At 38.7% G+C, this 18,799-nt stretch overlaps 1 protein-coding gene across 6 annotated transcripts in view; it reads left to right on the forward strand.

The window, feature by feature from the left end:
* Nucleotides 1–417: 417 nt before the first annotated feature.
* The window catches only part of NPHP3 (nephrocystin 3), a 29,503-nt gene continuing 11,121 nt past the window's right edge, over nucleotides 418–18,799 (forward strand). For 5 of the 6 annotated variants that reach the window (XR_008731975.1, XR_008731974.1, XR_008731976.1 and 2 more), the window contains exons 1-18: nucleotides 418–1,036; nucleotides 1,396–1,521; nucleotides 2,823–2,973; nucleotides 4,480–4,632; nucleotides 5,979–6,112; nucleotides 6,349–6,509; nucleotides 8,406–8,553; nucleotides 9,121–9,195; nucleotides 9,753–9,929; nucleotides 11,361–11,464; nucleotides 12,196–12,310; nucleotides 13,195–13,338; nucleotides 13,888–13,985; nucleotides 14,482–14,584; nucleotides 15,161–15,243; nucleotides 16,267–16,405; nucleotides 17,233–17,397; nucleotides 17,914–18,011. Coding sequence is in view for 3 of the 6 variants with exons in the window: in XM_055708693.1 (XP_055564668.1) it covers nucleotides 686–1,036; nucleotides 1,396–1,521; nucleotides 2,823–2,973; nucleotides 4,480–4,632; nucleotides 5,979–6,112; nucleotides 6,349–6,509; nucleotides 8,406–8,553; nucleotides 9,121–9,195; nucleotides 9,753–9,929; nucleotides 11,361–11,464; nucleotides 12,196–12,310; nucleotides 13,195–13,338; nucleotides 13,888–13,985; nucleotides 14,482–14,584; nucleotides 15,161–15,243; nucleotides 16,267–16,405; nucleotides 17,233–17,397; nucleotides 17,914–18,011 (2,525 nt within the window). In the remaining 3 variants the exon portion in view is untranslated. The remainder of the gene's footprint in view (nucleotides 1,037–1,395; nucleotides 1,522–2,822; nucleotides 2,974–4,479; nucleotides 4,633–5,978; nucleotides 6,113–6,348; nucleotides 6,510–8,405; nucleotides 8,554–9,120; nucleotides 9,196–9,752; nucleotides 9,930–11,360; nucleotides 11,465–12,195; nucleotides 12,311–13,194; nucleotides 13,339–13,887; nucleotides 13,986–14,481; nucleotides 14,585–15,160; nucleotides 15,244–16,266; nucleotides 16,406–17,232; nucleotides 17,398–17,913; nucleotides 18,012–18,799) is intronic. The other variant, XM_027814790.2, reaches the window with a different exon arrangement.

The following is an 18,799-nucleotide window of genomic DNA, read 5'->3' on the forward strand; positions in this document are numbered from 1 at the left end:
GCTTGTGGCACAACCTGTGCGCCCCTGCTTGGCTGAGGAGAACCGGGCGTTGTGAACGTGCAGGCCAATCCGGGGTGCGGAGCAGCCCGGTGGCTTCGGAGCGGCGGGTGGACCCGGTCGGGCCCTCTTCTCTGAAGAGAAAATGGCCGCTTTTTTGCGGACGCTGCTCGGCCCGGCAGCAGAGGCCGAGGAATGGGAGGGCTTGCCCTGCCCTCACGTTACCTCCTGGTTTGAAAAGCAAAACCCCACAAAGCTCCCACTTTTCCTCAGAGGTGCAGATTTCCGTCCCCCGGCGCCGCCAGGCCCCGCCTTTCCCCGGCCTTCGCGCGCCCCCTCCCGGGCTGCTCCAGCAGCGCTCCCCGAACGGGAGCCGCCGTGGGACGGGACGGGACGGGGCGGGAGGGGGAGAGGGAGGGAGGCGGCCCGCGGGGCCTCCCGCCTTCTCTTCCTCGTCCGGCTGCCGCAAGGAGCGGCCCGTGGCCCGCGGGCTCGGAGGGCCCCCCGGCTCGGCCGGGCCGGGGCAGCGGTGAGAGGCGCTGGCCGGGGGGAGGCGGGGAGCTGCCGCCTCGGGGAACGCGGCGCCTCAGGCATGTCCCCGCCGCCAGGGCCTGCCGGAGGCGGTGGCTCCCTCGTTCGGCGTTGAAGCCTCACCCGGCGGTGGGCGCGGCAGCGGCGTTCCCCGGCCATGGGGACGGCGTCGTCGCTTGTGAGCCCGGCGGGCGGGGTCGGGGAGGTGATCGAGGACACGTACGGCGGCGGCGGCGAGGCCTGCGAGATCCCGGTGGAGGTGAAGCCCAAAGCTCGGCTGCTGCGCGGCTCCCTGCGACGCGTTGGGGCCTCACGGCCCGGCGGCCTCATCGGCGCCAGCTTCAAATCGACGGCCTCGGTGCAGGAGCTGGAGTGCGTGGCGGAGTACGAGCGCCTGAAGAAGGAGTACGAGATCTTCCGAGTCAGCAAGAACAACGAGGTGGCCTCCATGGTGAAGAAGGAGGCTAAACTGGACAGGGAGAACAAGCGGCTGCGCGCTGAGCTGCAGGTAGCGCCTGCCGCCCTCTCCGGCAAGGGGACTGAGCAGCGCAGCAGGGCTCTTGCGCGTGAAACCGCAAAGGACTCGGCCTGCTTCCCAGGAAAGCTGTGGCAGGGAGGTGATGGGTGTGATGGCTTTTCCTTCCCAAGGAAGGCAAGGTGTTCGGGGGACAGTCCTGGTGAGCTGTGGGGGCACGTTCAGGTGTGCCTCTGGGGATGGGGACCACATGGTGCGCAGCTGTCTTCCCTCGAGCAAGGAGAGGTGTAGGGTTCTGGGATAATGCTGTTGCAGTCAGGCAAAAAAGTAATCTAAAACCATTGATCAAAGATTGCTTTCACTCAGAAAATTGGTATGTTAAATATTTGCAGGCACTTCAGAAAACTTACCAGAAAATACTTAGAGAGAAAGAAAGTGCATTAGAAGCTAAATACCAAGCCATGGAAAGAGCTGCTACTTTTGAACATGATCGAGACAAGGTCAAAAGGCAATTCAAGGTATGGATTGACTTTTCTTTTCCTGGGAAATTGACCAAAAAGAAGAGTGATGTCACTTGGTCACATTGCCCCAGTGAACTTTTCTCCAGTAGCTTTCATAGCTTTCATGCAGACCTCTCCTCCTTAAAAAAAAAAAAAAAAAAAAAAAAAAAGTGTGTGGGGGGCACAGTATGGTAGCTGTAGCTGCCTATTCCGTTTAAGATGAGCCTACCAAAACTTCTCTGTAAAACTGTGAGGAAAAAATAGAATATATCTTTTTAAATATTATAAAAGGAGAATGTGCAGTGATGCATCATAAATTCCTGCATTATTTGAACACAGGAGTATCTTCATATTTGAGAGTGACGAGAAAACACGGGCTGCAAACTGATACATACTGAAGGAACGTATGAACAGAGTTCCACTATTTCTGATTTTACATATAGTATTAGAATGTTTAACACTTCTAGCTTTTATTAAAGAAAGGTGTGTATTGGTGCATCTCTTTTGGCTACTAAAATATGATGGCTAGTTAAAGACAAAAGCCTTTGCACTTTCTGGAGGGATGACTTGAAAGGCCAGGCTGATGCTTCCACTTTTCCCTTGATGCAGGTTTCTGCCACCCAAAACAGGGCAATAGATCCTGGGTTTGCACTGTTTTCAGATTCTTGATGTCTTGAATTGCAACAGGGGTTCATGTTTGGCAAATACATAAAAAGAGGGTTGGTTTTGACCTTATTTAAGAAAATGGGACTCAAAGAAGATTTCCTCTCTTCTTGTGATTGTGTTTTCTTCCCAACATGATGGTGATATTTTACAAACAAGACAACGGGAGATGTTTGATCTCTTTCTATCTTAGGAAATTTTAATTTCTGCAACAATAAAAAGTAAATATGAGATTATATGTAAATGTAGAAAAATTCTTGGAAGAGTAAAAGGGAATCTTTGAAAGAGTTTATACCATGTAGTGTGATTTTAGAGGATAAACTTTAAAAGGTAAAGAAAATTACTTGCCATTTTTAATGAACTTCCCATACTAATGTAGACTTCTAACTTTCAAAACATTATGTTGAGCTATAAAATGGTAAAATTTTAAATATAGATAATTATAAACTATGTTTTCCTGCTCAATTATAGGCTGCTTATGGCTTCTTGTTCTCGTTTTCATGCCTTTGCCTGCTAAATGAATGCTAGAAACTTATTTTTCCAATTGAAAGCAGATAACATGAATTCAGGAACTGATACTGAATTTTGAAAGATTTATCGTTTGTTGGTGGTTTTTTTCTTTTTTTTTTTTTTTCTTCTTCCCCTTCCTGCGATAGATTTTTAGAGAAACTAAAGAAAATGAGATCCAGGACTTACTGAGGGCCAAACGAGAGCTGGAAGCAAAACTTCAGAGACTCCAGGCCCAAGGAATCCAAGTGTTTGATCCTGAAGAGTCTGATTCTGATGATAATTGTACAGATGTTACGGGTGAGAATTTCATCCCCAACGTGTTGTGCTGGAACATGACTGAACTCTGATTAGTAAAGCACAAGACAAATTATGTTCTTTTGAAAAAAGTTAGTTAATCCAGGTGAATAGCAACATAAAGAGTAAAAGCAGCTGACTTTACAAACTTGGTGTAGATGTGGGAACTCCACATTTCTAGTTGTATGAATGGATAGATGAAGAAAATAGAGCACTGTCTAGACACAGTGACTTGAACATTTTTTTTTAAATTGTTCCATGAACAATTCTGAGTTTTCTAGTCTTTTTTTGAGTTTTCTCATACTAGATGTAAGAGATCACGTTCCAAAGGATCCAAAAAGGACACCTGAAACTAGAGGGAATCTTAGGTAGACTTGCTGTCTTGGTTGATGAGGTGTGCTAGTCTCAGCTGCTGTACTTTTCAGAATAGCAGTTAGATATCTACCAAAAATGAACTGACCAGAGAGTCATTGAAGAATTTTTCAAAGGGAAGCCCTAGCAAACTTAATGACATAAAAGGCAAAACCTTCTGTATGCTGGAAGAGGTATTTGATAACATCCTAAGAATTCAGATAGGTATGTGATCAGTCCGCTGACTTTGTATCAGTCAAAATAGAGCAATAATTGTAGCAGTTCGCACCTTAACACTCTTAAGGATGGCCACCATTGCTTCTTGCACCATGAAGGGTTGCTGAGGAAAAACTGTGCAAGTGCTGTTGCTTAACCTTTGTTTTGCTTATTGAGTTATATTGACTGTCACATCTTGGCAGGAGTATAAATATGCAGTCTTTAAAAGTAGTAATGTTTCAAAATCCAGTGGTCATCTTTTTGCATAGTAATTATGCATTTGGTGAATTTTAGTGGTACAGATAGTCTTTTCTTTAATGTATTTTATCTTTTTTCTTTTGTGTTAAATTAATTTTTGAATTCATACCTCCTTTCTTACTTTTTTTCTGTCTTTTTCAATGTCCTGGTTTTCTCCATGGAGTATTTATTTAGTGTCTTGAATGTTCTATTCTATTGATTGGCAGAAGTGTAATCCAAGCATATTGTGAAGAGATACCGTGAAAGCTCTTTCATGTGGCACAGAGAATGTATTTCAGTCCTGACCTACAGCCTCTTTACGCTTTTTCAGTGCTGGGACATTCCTGAACAAAAGTTGTCAGTTTTGTGAGGTGCACAAATGACTGAAGCAATACTGTGAACTGTTTTTCTGATCTGTAATGCAATTCAGCATTTGAACCCAATAGATGCGAGCAATCTGTATACTAACAAATACTAGCAAATAACCTCATCCTTTAGCAGCCTGGCTTCTCATTAACTTGGGATAAGCACCCATTTAGATTGCTTGTGTGTAAAGCACACAAAAGTGTGAGCAAAGCTGCTGAATGAGTAAAAATGATGGTCAGTGGCCTGTGCTAGTAAGTTTCAGCTAGAGTATTTAAGGCTGACAATTTACCTTGTTCAGTGACAATTACGAGGGGGGTTTTTTTGTTTTCCAATTCTTAGCTGCTGGGGCACAATCTGAATACTGGAATGGAGGAGCTTTGGGAAGTGAACCATCCATGGGTAGTATGATGCAACTTCAGCAGTCTTTCAGAGGGCCTGAATTTGCTCATAGCTCCATAGATGTTGAGGGACCATTTGCAAATATAAACAGGGGTAAGTAATCAGGTTTTTTGCTGGGATGATAGGTGTCTGTGTAATTTTTCTATCCATTCTTAAGTAATTCTGTTCTTTCTTAGTTCCTTTTTGGTCTGTTCTTGGGTTATTAGAAGGATTATTTGGAATTCTTTGTAAAAATAGAAGGAACTGTGCATGCTAAGTTGTGTTTAATATATTTGATGACTGTGGTATGTGCAGCAGTGATTTTAGCAAACAGCAGTGAATGGTGCTTCATTGTGAGTAAACTAAATAATAAATTGTTACTTATGTGGGCTAAGGAAGATGGTGATCTCTCTTTCAGTATCTGCTGGCATTCCTTTTTCCATTTTGTATTCAAATTCTTTACTTCCTGAGTATGAATGATACATTCATGTTAAAATGAACTATATCCCTGGGTTTTTTCATTGGTTTTTCATGGATTTTGACTCTGCTTAGGTGGCCATTTATGGAAATCTGATTGCAAGGCTAGGATGTATGCACTGTTATGTGAATCAGTGTTAGATATTTTTCTTGTCAATAATTGTTGCTTTTGAACATTTTTCCCAAATGGCCTGTTGTAAATTATCTTCCCGTGCTCTGGTTTCCCTCACTGTTGTCCTGGCCCTGGAACTCCTCCTGCATATAGCTGACTTCATGGCAGGTTTTTCCCTTTTTCCTTCAATGCTTCAGGCTGTGCTTCAAAAAGTCTGTGTCTGCAAAGTGGGAGGGGAAGGTCTGCTCTGTGATGGCTCCAGCTTAATACACAAAGCCTTTCATCATCCCATGTGGCACTGAAAGGAGAACCTATTCCTATCTTGAAACAATAACCAGCCACAAAGCCAAGAACCTAAGAAAATTTTAACATTCATTGCTTCTATAGGGAATTGACATACAGTACTACAGAAAGCAATGGACTTTTCTCTGAAGAGGAAGTTCCCATAATATTTTGCTGTCATTTATTTGTGTGGTCTAATTTAAATATATGTAGATCTAGAGAAAGAAATAAAATAATGTTTGATTATGAGCGATTTTAATTATTTCTGCATATTTTTACAACTATCAGCTCGATTTTTGTGGATAAGTTTCATCAATCCTATTTAAAGGGAATATTGTAATGATAATATGAATATATTTAACACTAGTCTTTTGCCACATTATCAAATTATGTGACAGTATCAGATGATACAGGTTTTCTGCATTCAAATTTATAAAATTGAAATAGTTGATGTATGTAAAGATGTTACTACTATTTTAAGTAAAGTGCAGTATTAATAATGTTAAGAGGTGATAACTTACCTGTTACGCAGCGTAATCAGATGTGAAGATCTCTAGGCTTCATTTTGGGCATTTTTTTTCATTGGCAGATGATTGGGATGCTGCTGTTGCCAGTTTATTACAGGTTACTCCTCTGTTTTCCCACTCTCTGTGGAGTAACACAGTAAGGTGTTTCATTATTAGTACTGATGAGACTCAACCAGAGGTGGACATCTTTGTTACAGTGAGTACCTCACAAACTTACGCTAACTTGTATGTTCTTTGCTTCAACTGTGATACTTATTCAGAAATTTGTCTAATATTCTGTGAAAGCTTTATTTAAGTGTAGCCGATTTCAGTGAAAGTACTGTCGAGGACTTCAGGGAAAGAAACTGCCTAGAGAAAAGAAACTGAGATTTATGTAATAGGTCCTTAGTGTTATGCAGATTTAGTAATAAATTTATTTAAATTTGCTTTCAGAACTACTCACCAAAACTTCAGAGACTCTGTGAAACAATGGGGTATTTCTTTCAAGTTGTTCATTTTTCAGCAGAAAATGAAAGGCCTCTTAAGGATGTAAGAAAATGGGAGATTGAAAAAAGCTCATTAGTCATTTTGCTCCTGCATTTAACTTTGCCAAGGTGAGTATTTTCCAGACTGGTAAAGCAAATGGAAACTGGTAATTTTTGCAGAGTGCATGGCTTATTAAAATGTATGTGGTGCTGTGCTCAGTACATTTCCTAAGTTAAGTGCCTTGGAAGTGATACTACTTCAAACTTTAGGTTTGCTAGTGCAGACAGTTAAAATAATATATCAGCATTGTATCTTTTTCTTGTAGCTACAGGTTCTCTTAAAATACAGTATGAAAGATGTCTTCATAATAAAGAAATGTCTGTTTTGCTTTCCAAGAGCAGCTCTCTGTTGTGCATATTGCTAGAGTCTTAGGAATTCAAGATGGCTGGTGTGAATGTCCTCAGTGTTTTTCATGTGCTTATCTAGCCTTACATCTGTCTGTAGTATTTTGGTTTTATTCTATCACTTACTATTTCCTGTCCTTGGCTATTTTTTGGACCGATTTCATGGTTGTCCTGTGTGATACCTTATGCTAGCTTTCTGTGGCTTAATTTACTGAAGTCATGATGTTTTATGACAAATGGTGATGCAATGTGTTCTGTTTGTTCAGTGAGTAATTTCCTAACTTTCTAGAAGAAGAAACATGAGTTACTAAATGAAAAACACCGAACCAGGGGTACTTGTAGAATTGTGTTAGGACTGTTTCAGTTACGCATTTGGGAATTTGAGTGGAGTTTGGTTTTGATATTTGGAGGAGGGAAGACTGTCCTTTTGCTGAAGGAGAGGAAAAGGGATTAGCAAAGATAATTTTAAGGATCACAGAGTGATCATTCCAAAACATCTCTGAATGCAAAAATCTGAAAATACTGGTATGCATTAAGTTTCATATTAGAGGTAGATTTTGAACTCTAGGGATTTCTAGTACTGTTGAATTGTTAGAGCTCTGTATTAACTAGACCTCCTGTTTCTGTAAATAAACCATCTCTTCACAGAGAATTGAAAAAAGGCTGGTTGAAGGCACTAGTGGCTAAAAGTTACAACAGTGAAGTGCTTCAGGGAGCAGCTAGGTACCACAGAAGATGTGCTTTTGTTTTCAGAGTGGAATCGGACTAGAGCTACTGTACATTTATGGTCTTAGAAAGATAATGTCAGCTGCTGAGGGTATATTGGCACTCTGAAGGGATACTCTTGCCAAATAACATGGTTTTATGTATGTGGGTCACAAGTGATCGAGAACAAAATAAGCAAGAGAAAAAAACACCACAATGGAGCATTCCTGACAACAGTATTTAGTTAGAGAGTTTCTCGCAGAAAAAACTGTGTTGAAAATTGTAGTGCTTATATAAAGAACATAATATTTGAGAGATCCTGTCTGCTAATGTCAGCATTCCTAAGTTGTATAGCTCCTTCTGTGGAACAGCGTTGCTGAGAAAGATATCCATGGATATCATTCACATATATAAATGCAAAATGTTTTTTAGTCTAGAGGTGTGTAATTCTCCCTTTCAACTACTATAAATTAAAAGGCTATCCTACATCTGACAAATACTGAAGGACTTACCCTAAAAAGGCCAAGGAGTAGAACAGAACCTTCAAATAAGAGATGGCAGAGCGTATGATGCTTATTAATCATGTGATTCCATGTTCTTTCCATGAAAGGCAATTAATTAGCTTTCACTCTGCATACTGGTGACAGGGAGATAAACTTTTAATTTACAAAGCAATTAATCATAAAAAAAGTAAATTAATGGTTTTGGTACAAGTAGCATAAATTTAGCTCTTAGCTTTTCCTTGTGTCAGACTTTTATCTTATTCTCTGCTGAAATATTTGCTTGCCCTTTGTTGTAAATAGATGAGACTTTTGAATTAGATTTTGCAGTGAAACCCATCTTTGGAGCTTGTGTTGATTGAACTGTTTACTACAGCAGTGTAATATAGCACAAGAATGCTGATTTCCAATCTAGTTGTTTGTTGGAGGACTATGAGGAAGCCTTCTTGAGGAATCCAGAAGAAAAACCCCGGCTAATTTACCACAGAAAGGAGAATGGCAGAGTCAGTTCAGTCTCAGTCCAGCAATTAATCGAACAAATTTCTTACATGAACAAAGCAAAGGTATGGCATTTTAAAGACTGTTGTATTTTAAAAGGCTTACTTTCCTGCTATAAACAACATTGAGTGCTGGTAGTCCCAGATTTTAGGAGAAATTGCATTACACTCATTGCTCTGGGTGCTCATTATATAAGCAGATTGATGAAGCTGAACTTTTTCAATGTTATGAAATTTTCATTAGCAGGGGAGAAAAAAAGCTACTGCATTTTCACTGAAAAAAAATTCCCTGTACTATAAGAATAGAAATTCTCACCTGTGTTTAGCCATTTGAATGGCAAAGTTATTTATCTAAGGTCCCTCTGTAGCCACTGAAGAGAAAGATGTGTACCTCCTGAGAGATTCCTCCCATCTGAAAATAGATCAGTTGTCATTTGTTTCCCTCTACAGAGATAACTGTTGAGAACAGCTGAAACTAGATGCCCAACTTCTAAAAGCTTAGGGAAAGTGAATCCTACCTAAGGAATGCAACAGAATGGAATTTAAATGTATTCCAGAATGTTTGTGTTGGAAGTCCTAAATAAACCCAGGTGGGTTCAGAGTTGCATCATGCTTTGCCTTGTACTTTTTCAGATAATTGACCATATTGGAGGTGTGGAGGAAGGAGCATATGAAATCTATAATTGTGTGGAAAAGATAATTAAACAGGTAGAGTACATGATGCATTTCAGCTTTTTCTGTTCCTACTTTGATTTATGAACTTAAATGATTTCAGCGTCATTACTATACACTTAAATGTAATTGAGAGAATCTTCTTTTTGTTTTCATCTTTAATATCTAGCAAGCAAGGAAATCTGCAAGTAGAAAATAAAACCCAAAGCTGAGCAGTGCTTTTATGGACAGAAGCAGAATTATCAGGGGAAAGGGATCTTTGTGGCCTTAATTAGCTTTTGTTTTCTTTTTATCCATATCATAGGATAAGGAAAAATTGCATAGGGCATGCTCTCCTTATCCCTGCTCGTGGTGAGTTGCTTCCACTGTGAGAAGACTAAAACCAGTGTTTTGAGACCTATGCATTCAGAGTTAACTTAGTTTCATCTGATTGCTCTTTTATTCATGTTCCCTGCTAGCCTGAAAGGAAGCGAGCATATTGATGTTAGCAGAGCTGCACTCGTATACAGTGGAATTGAGACTAATGCCAAATGTGCCTGCACTGTTAAGAACTATAATTGTGGTTTTCTCCACGTAATTTTCTTTTTACTTAGGATATATTGGGATATGAAATGGCAGAACTAGAAGGCAAGGATTTGGGTAATAAGGAAGAGTCCACTACTCCTGAAGAAGTTTTTGGTGATGTATTGTGGGATGCACATGATGAACAAGAACAGATGGAAGCTTTTCAGCAGGCTTCTAATTCAACATGTGAGCTGGGATTTGAGAAAGTAAGTATTGGGAACGTATGTGGGTGAAGAGAAAGTCATCACTGATTTCTGTCTCTTGTTAGGCGAGATGTACTTCTACAGAAGAAGCGATGTCTGAGGGCGTACTTGAGGCTGTTACTCCTTAGGCTAGAATAAGCCATATGTCTTCTATAGATGGCATATTTATTTTCTGGGAGAGATGCCAATTTGTGTGTTGTTGAATGACATTGATGAAGCAGCAGTTGTTGTTCCTGCACTGGGGAAAAGCACTATAACAATATGTCAGAAGTAAGGTGTCCTGCTAGACTTTGGTTGTCAATAGAAAATGCTCTGAATGTCTTTTTATTTTCTTTTTTTGTTTCTTTTCTGATTTATGAGGAAATCTGAACTCTGTCTCGACACCTGGAGTTAGGTCTTTCGGAGATAACTAATGAAAAGATTTCAACTCATCATGCAGCCATACATATGTGAGAAGAAGACAGGAAACTTAAAAGTAGAGAGCTGCTGAATAGCTCAGTCCTTTCTCATTACTTGAAATAAAATAAATTTTTAAAAATATTTCAAATTGGGGGTATTGGAAACAGTTACATATGTAGAGAAGGTGTAATGAATGTAGGAAGGAAAAACAAAGTGGCCATGGAAAGTGATGTGACAGCCTTTTTAGGCAACCATTCCTTGATGTTATAATGTAACATAACCATGCAGTTTCTGTTACTGTATTGAAATTGTAGTTACCACTATTTGACTAGCAAAACTTCTCTTTTTCTTCACTACTCATATACTGGCAATAGTTTGGCAGATTGTGACACTTTTTTCTACATCTAGAACAGTAAAATAATAGAATATTAATAGAAAAAAATACCAATGTGTATCTTAATGTCCCTCCGCTGCTTTTTTTCAGACAAAAAAAATTTCAAAAAAAAATAATACTTCTTCCAAGTGGATGGAGGGTAGTTTTTGTTTTTGTCATCCTGAACTCTGCTACAACATTCTTGGGCATTCATGTGGTGAAAGAAAACCTTTCTTTTTGTGCTTAGTGCCTCAAAATACTGTTCATGGCAGATGTCAACATTGAAGGCTTTATCCTGGCAACCATATCCAGTGCAGTGGTGTAGTTGGGGAAGAGGGGGGGCGAGGAAGCCTGAACATAGTACCCAGCTGCTTTACTATAGTAACAGGAACTCAGTTTATTAGCACTGAAAGTTCCATCTTAAATAGAGTTTTGGAAAAAAAAATAGTATTTTACACTTTCTTTAGAAGAGATGATAAATTCTGTGATTTAAGTGTTTCATTACAAAATTTATTTCCATTTGTATTCTGTTTCATTTCAATATATTCCTTTACCTTAATGAATTTGTACGTGCATTTTGTATCTAGATGGTTTATAATACCAAGCACTATATTTGTCCCTTAAACAGTGAAATGTTTGTAATGATTGTGTCTTTGTTATAGTATTTTGAACGTCTAAATGACCTAGTAGCAGCACCAGCACCAATTCCACCTCTGCTTGTATCAGGAGGACCAGGCTCTGGGAAATCTCTCCTTCTGTCCAAATGGTAGTTTAAAGTTTTTATCCTTTTTTTTTTGTTGTTTGGGTTTGTTGGGGTTTTTTTTGTATAAATGAATGTCAAGAAAAAAATATATTACATTTCAAAGATTGTACCAGTTTAATTGAAGGTAAAATGGGAGCATTTACAAAGCACTGAAGCTATTGAAGCATCCTGGAAGGATTCGTAATAACTGAGTAGCTAATTCCATCTGGACTGCCTTCCACATGTCCCTGACTCCAACTGTAATACCCTACAGATCTGTCTTTGCGCAGAATTAGTGTGTGATTTTATTAGCTTGGTAGTGTTGCCCTTCTCTGATACACGAGAAGGATGCTTTGGAGTCTTTTTAACTGAAACAAAGGAAAGATCAGACCTAATAATTTATCATAGAAATGCATTTTATGGTCACTTGTAGGCTATGACAAAATTTGCTCACATAAGAATAAATTGATAGCCATTACTTCTTAAAAGCTTAGTGACACATGACTATCCAGTGCCAGGAGGGGCACTGGGCAATGGCTATCAATACTGGGGAGAACAAAAATGAAATCTGACATAAAAAGTTCAATTACAGCTCAGGAAATCATCCTATTTCGTAAGATAAACATGGAACACCTCTAGCTCAGACACTCTTGTTTCCTTTGGCAAAACTGTTGGGGTTCATTTGAGAGATATTTGCAGAATTACAGTCTGTTCCGTGCTTTTTCTTTTTTTGTCCCGTTTCTTCCTCTTACTAGGATTCAGTTGCAACAGAAACATTCACCAAACACTCTGATTCTTTATCACTTTGTTGGGAGGCCTATGTCTACTAGCTCAGAATCTGCATTGATAATTAAACGTCTTACTTTAAAGGTATGCTGTATTATTACCTACCTTTCATTGCATGATTCTTTGGAAAGTGCCTTTGTGTGCATGTGTCAAAAGATAGAATTTTCTACATGATTTTCTACATCAGTTAAGAGTAATACAAATGTAAAGCATTATAGAGTGGGGAAAATCTGATCCTGTGTATTGAATGCAGATCAATTAAATACCATCTCTGGATATTCGTAATAGATTGGCATTAGCAGTTAGGCTTCCAGTGACCTATATTGATGGCTTATAAAACCATGTAAGCTTCTTCCAAAACTTCCTGCCATCTGGCCAATGAGAGATGCAGGTGGTACCTCTTCTGTCTATGTATTTTGAAACCCGAGGCTGTATTCACCAATTGGCACCATATTGTTCCTTGACTAGTCTCTTTCCTATGTTAAAATTTATTTTTTAATTGTCTGTTATATGGAAGAAATGAGGAGTATTTTTGTGCCAGGGTCTCAGCTTTCCTTTTCCTTTGTAGGGTAGCACTAAGGGCCTCACAGGACTATAACATTTAGAAAAAATAATCGATTGTGCACTCCTTGCAATTTTCTCATGTATTAGAAGTCTGCCTTTTTAACCTGTGGAACTTTTAAGCCTTTAAGTCTCCACATTCCTTTTCAATTGTGTAAACTCAGATTATCTGTCTGGAATTTACTCAACAAGTTTGATAAATATTCTTTGTTCTGCATATGCCAGCTTTCTGCATACACTAGAAGGAAAGAATTCTTGTGAACTTGACTAGAAAAATTGCCCCAAGATAGTGTGTTGGGTTTTTTTGTTTTGGGTTATTTTTCCCCTCTAGTGTCTATAGGACTACATTCAACTATCCTAGTTGATTTTTAAGGTAGAATTTGTTATATATGCTTATAATTTTGCAGCTTATGCAGCATTCTTGGCTAGTGTCACCTCTGACTTTGGATCCAGCAAAACTTCTGGAAGAGTTTCCCCGCTGGCTGGAAAAACTTTCGGCACGTCATCAAGGCAGCATTATTATAATTATTGATTCTATTGACCAAATACAGGTATGTTTTCAAAATACTTGCCATTTGTCAGTCTGAAGGAAACCTTGGCGACTCTAATAGATTCAGCTATAGCTATGTAATAGAAATATTGTTTGCCTTGCTCTAAAGAGTACATATAAAAAATAGTTTTGCAAACAGTGCGAATGAGTTAAAGTAGTCTTTCAATTTTTATAGATAGATTTTATGTTGGGTTGGGTTTTTTTTACTTCTGAATTTATTTTAACACCTTAATTTTTGAGCAGTCCAGTTACATGATCTATCCAAAGATTGAAGGCTGTGAGCTAACTTATTGGACATGTAAATAGCCTAGTCTTTATGAGGTGAACTTTGCAACAGTAGTATTCTATCTGCTTTATTTAATGTATGGTCATGCTGATACATATCAGTGGATCATTTAGCACCATTTCGAGAACCAGATCATGAACAATTTTTAAGGACACTGGAGAATTTAAGACTTCTTTCACTGAGCTGTGTAGTTAATGAAATGTATCAACTTCTGGCATTGTTTTGAACAACCTTTGTATTAAATAACCCAAATTTGTTTTTAAGCAAGCTGAGAAGCATATGAAGTGGCTGATAGATCCACTGCCAGTCAATGTGAGGGTGATTGTATCAGTGAATGTAGAAACATGTCCACAGGCTTGGAGGTACGTTATGTTTCTGAGATGTTTCAAAGTAGCCTGGGTTAGAATTACTGTTTTAAATTACGGTTACTCATTGAAGAGAAAACAGTCAGATTTGTCAAGATCTGGAGACTTAATAAGATAAGATTTTTCAACCGTTGAAGGCAATGACAGCTTCTTTATTGCAGCTGCAGTGAGGATGGGTTTTAGCTGTTGGGAAACCAGGGTTTTGTTTTACCGTGGTGGATCTATCTACGTGACTGTATGATGCATGTGACTGTAAATGCAGTTAGATGCACGTGACAAACCTCAATACCATGATGTAGATCCAGGATAAGGCTAAAAGTGGAAATTTGAATTGTGATGACTGGAATTACTTAGTGGCAGGAAATAGCTTCAATTACTGCTTTGATATAAATCTTTAAAAAGTTCTGGAACATTGATGTCTTTTTTTTTTTTTTTTTCCTTTTGTGTGCTATTTAATAAGGTCTGAATATGACTTTGTTCTCTTTTAACAAAGGTTGTGGCCCACGCTTCATCTTGATCCACTGAATTCCAAAGATGTTAAATCTCTCATTAGTGCAGAATGTAACTCTGCAAATGTTAAATTGACTAAAGAGCAGGTATGTCTGTTGCAGTTCTTCTAGAGTACCTTTCTCTAGTATAACTTTTAATGAAAACATGGAAAGATGAAACAAGTCCAGCTGCCAGAAGGGTATTATATTTGGCTAACTAAATGCTGCTGCTCAAAATAGCATGCAATTTGAGTATTTCTACCTCATGGCTCATAGCTCTGAAAGAACAGTGTAAATTAACACAAAACTAGTTATGCAGTTGCACATATTGCTGTAAACATGATATTTTATTTTAGAATAATAGAAGGTATAGTATTGCATGATACTGTAACAATGATTAGCAGCGTACGAAAAGAGTATTTTACCTTTTTGCCTTGGAGTCTGATTCTGTAAGTTAATCCTCATACAATGATTAGATCCTAACCCTTCATCTTAAATTCAAAAGGGAACTTTCACTTGTATGCTCGTGTAGCTCTAAAAGCATGCACTATTTTGTGCACTACTTATTATGTCATAGTCAGATAGAAGCATATTTGGAATTCTTTAATTTTGTGTCAAAACTGAACATTTTAATGGTGTGGTTAATTTCATCTTGGCTCACAGATTTTGTTTAAAATGTTGTAGGAGAAGAAGCTTGAGAGACATTGTCGTTCTGCCACAACTTGCAATGCTTTGTATGTCACTCTCCTGGGCAAAACCATTGCTTGGTAAGTTGAGATGATCTTGAAATTGTTATACTCATCATTAGACTAAAAGACTTCAAGTAGTTTGTTAGCATTTTGAAATACATTCATTTAACACAGAATGAATCTCATTAAGAAAAAACAGTGGAGCAATGTACAGATTTTTCCCCTTTCACTGACTGTGAATGCGATGTGAGGAAAAAATCAGAGAGTTTGCAATCACCATTTTGATACTTCAAGTGAATCCACATAGTTGCATCTGTCTGTTTTCAGCTGTTCTGGTTTTATTTTTTTTTCCTGTTGTTCTGCTTTCTTGCTATGTTGGTTGCTTCAGTGCTTTTTAAAGGTATTTGGAGAATGTTGGTATGTTCTGTCAAACAGTTTAATTCAGATCTGTTGTATTTGCTGATGTACCAGATAGTTTGCCTCATAGATTTTTAAGGCTAAAAGGAAGTTCAGCAACTGTTTATTTTAACAGGCTGCATAGGGTACTTTGCCCTATAATTCCTGCTGTGGAGAAAAATAATCTTCCCTCTTTTGCAAGAGAATACTTAATAAGTGCATTGACTTATTAACCTAGACTTCATCTTGAGAAAGATGTGGGTTTAGTTTAGAGGCACCCAGAAGATGATACACTGATAATTTACTCTGGGTGACTGATTTTCATTATTTTTTGTTTGTTCTATATCCTAGAATGTTTAATTGCTCCTGGAAACATGCTTTGTAAATGCATTAAAAGAAACAGCAGCATGTAGTTTTATCTTTATCCAATCTGATGTTCCTATTTGGTACTCCTGGAAGAAGGAACACTGCAACATACTTTTTTTAAAAAAGAAAGATCTTGCAGCAATTTAGAAAAATCAGTGTGCTAGAAGGTGGTTTCAGGAATTCACCTCTTCTGTGTTTAATCTCTCTAGATGCTGTGCACCTTTCAAACCCAGTAGGAATTCAGAGCACTTTTAAGATACAGCTCTTCAGTGGTTTAAATTCATCTTACTCAGCCAAATGTAATATGCTAAATCATGCCCTTTTTGTCCTTCTGCTCAGCGTTGGAAATACAGGAAATATTGATGAAACCCTTCAACAGTGTTTTCAATGTCAAGACACTGTGTCGCTGTACAGGCTTGTTCTGAGATCAATTCAAGAATCATTGCAGAATGATAAAGAGAAAAGTCTTTTGAGAGAGGTAAGCAGAGAATGTATCACTGTGTCTACAGGTAAAGTATATTCTTTCCTGTGAAAAGTTTTTTCTTAACTTAAAAATAAGTATAAATTTCTGTTGGTTCATGTGTATGATTCAGAGATTACTGTGTTCGTAGTATACAAAGGAAACTTTATTAATCTAATTGTATCTATTGCAGAACTATAGAACATACAAATGCTTTGCATTAAATTTCAACTAAGCCGTTGTCTTACAGAACAGAACAGAACTTTTGCACTATGATGAGATACAGAATTAGCACTTCCTTGCCAATCACTGCCCTGATCCAATGATTAACTACATTGAGCATAGTAAATGTAATTAAAACATGGTATCTTGTGAATACAGGGCACCACTTACTAGATGTCTGATTCCTCTTTATACCTTTGCAGAATTTCCCTGTTCTGTGGGACATTTTTTTGATTAGGACATGCTACTCAATAATTGCTGGAAGTTTTTTGGTGCTGGCAGCATAAGACCTTTTAGCATATTTTACTTAGGTGGAAATCCGTTATGGTAAAGGAGTTATTTTCCCACAGTGTTCTAGAGGAAAGTCTAAGGAGGCATTTGTTTGTCCCAGAGCATCCTATTTGGTGCTTTATCTATTAGAATATTAATCTATTAGTGCTGAGGACTACTCTTTGAGGACAGAAGAGGGAAAGGGCTTGTGTAGGCAGGTTTGGGTTTTTCTTTCCCCTTGGCCTATAAAGTTATACACAGTGATACACTGAAATGCCAAGAAAAATATTGTGTAACTAAACTGTGTACCAAATATTGCTGACTGTGTAAAATTATTTTTCTGCTTTCTGTAGATACTGTGTGTCATCGGTGTTAGCCACAATGGTGTGAGTGAGTCAGAGCTGATGGACCTTTATCCTGAACTATCTTCTGCAGTGTTAGCCTCGCTTGTTCATAGCCTGCACAAAATGTGTTTGCTGACATACGGCTGTGGTTTGCTGAAGTTCCAGCACCTCCAGGTAAATTTTGTAATTCTAAACACGTGTAAGTAAAACTTGACCCCCTAAGCCCCTGCTGTTTCTTAGTTAAGTTCTGTTGTTAACTAGGTAGGCCATGATATTGTTTGTGTTTGCTCATCCGTTTTCCTTAACATCTGGTCTGATGTTAGAATCGTCTTGAAAGTTACTAGAACTATGATACCAGTATTGGTCAGTATTGTTCAGCAGTTGAAAACCTGGCATTTCAAACCTTCAGAAATTTCTGATCTATTAGTTGTTAACTCAGGTGTCATAGAAAAAACTGGTTCCGCAAAAACCAAGCAGAATTGAAGGAGAAGGGAATATTTATTATCTGAATAATACCAGATATTATCTGAATAATACCAGAGCTTTGATCTAATATAAGATGACCTGTTTGTAGTGCTGTTGTCATAGAAAGATATTCAGTTCTACAACACGAGACAAGTTTCATAGCACCCTGTATATCATCACCACTTAATAAAATGCATTCTCTTTCTCTCAATTATACTCTTTCAGGCTTGGGAGATGGTGAGACTAGAGTATATGGAAGAAGGTGAAAATGTTATTTCTGCCTATAGACAAAAACTAGTGGAGTATTTCACCATGCAGCTAAGGTAGGTCAGAATTCCTCAAGCTGTGCTAAACCATAAAGGTTTTATGCCCTGTGGATATTTTTGATTTCTTCACATAGATTCTTTGACTCAGTTTAGTACATTATTATGGCAAAATAACTCTCCAAAACCCTAGTTGTCAGCTTAGCAGTTTATTATTGATATGTTGCTTTTTAATCTTGGAAAAGATTGAGGGCTGTGGAGGGGAATGGGCATAGAGTGAAGTTATCATGTGTAATGGTAGGACATGAATTTGTACCGCATCAGTTATTTTGTGGTGACTGACTCGTGTGGATTTTTAGCTCCAAGTAAATACTAGGAAATTTGAGGTTGCTCAGAGCATGAAGGAGCAGCAGAAGACCACATGCATTCAGCGATACAAAAGAGGAGATGCAGTAAGCAGCTGAACAGCTACAAGTTCATATCCAGCTTGAAAACTGATTTGCATTTATAGTCCTGAGTTAGTGTGTCCCAGCTGTGGGCTACTACTTACTGTTCCTCAGAGCATCCACTTCTAGGTAGCAGAAAGCTAAGAGGGCCATGGTGTGCCGGGCAAAGGAGGTGCGAAGGGACAGTGGGCTGCTGCAGAGCTGTAGTCCTGCTAGCAGGCGTAGATTAGCCCGTATGGGAGGGAGGAGCAGCTTCCTGTGGGGTACCTGGGGGTTCCAGTACCCTCTGAGGTAAAAGTAAGATGTGGGGAAATGGAGTACGTAGGTCTTGCAGTAGTCTGTTTAGTCATTCAGGTATGGCAATTGTATGCTTGCCTAGTTCTCACATCAAATTGACAAGTT

This window comes from Falco cherrug, chromosome 4 (genome assembly GCF_023634085.1).
Source record: "Falco cherrug isolate bFalChe1 chromosome 4, bFalChe1.pri, whole genome shotgun sequence".
In the NCBI taxonomy this organism is placed as follows: domain Eukaryota; kingdom Metazoa; phylum Chordata; class Aves; order Falconiformes; family Falconidae; genus Falco; species Falco cherrug.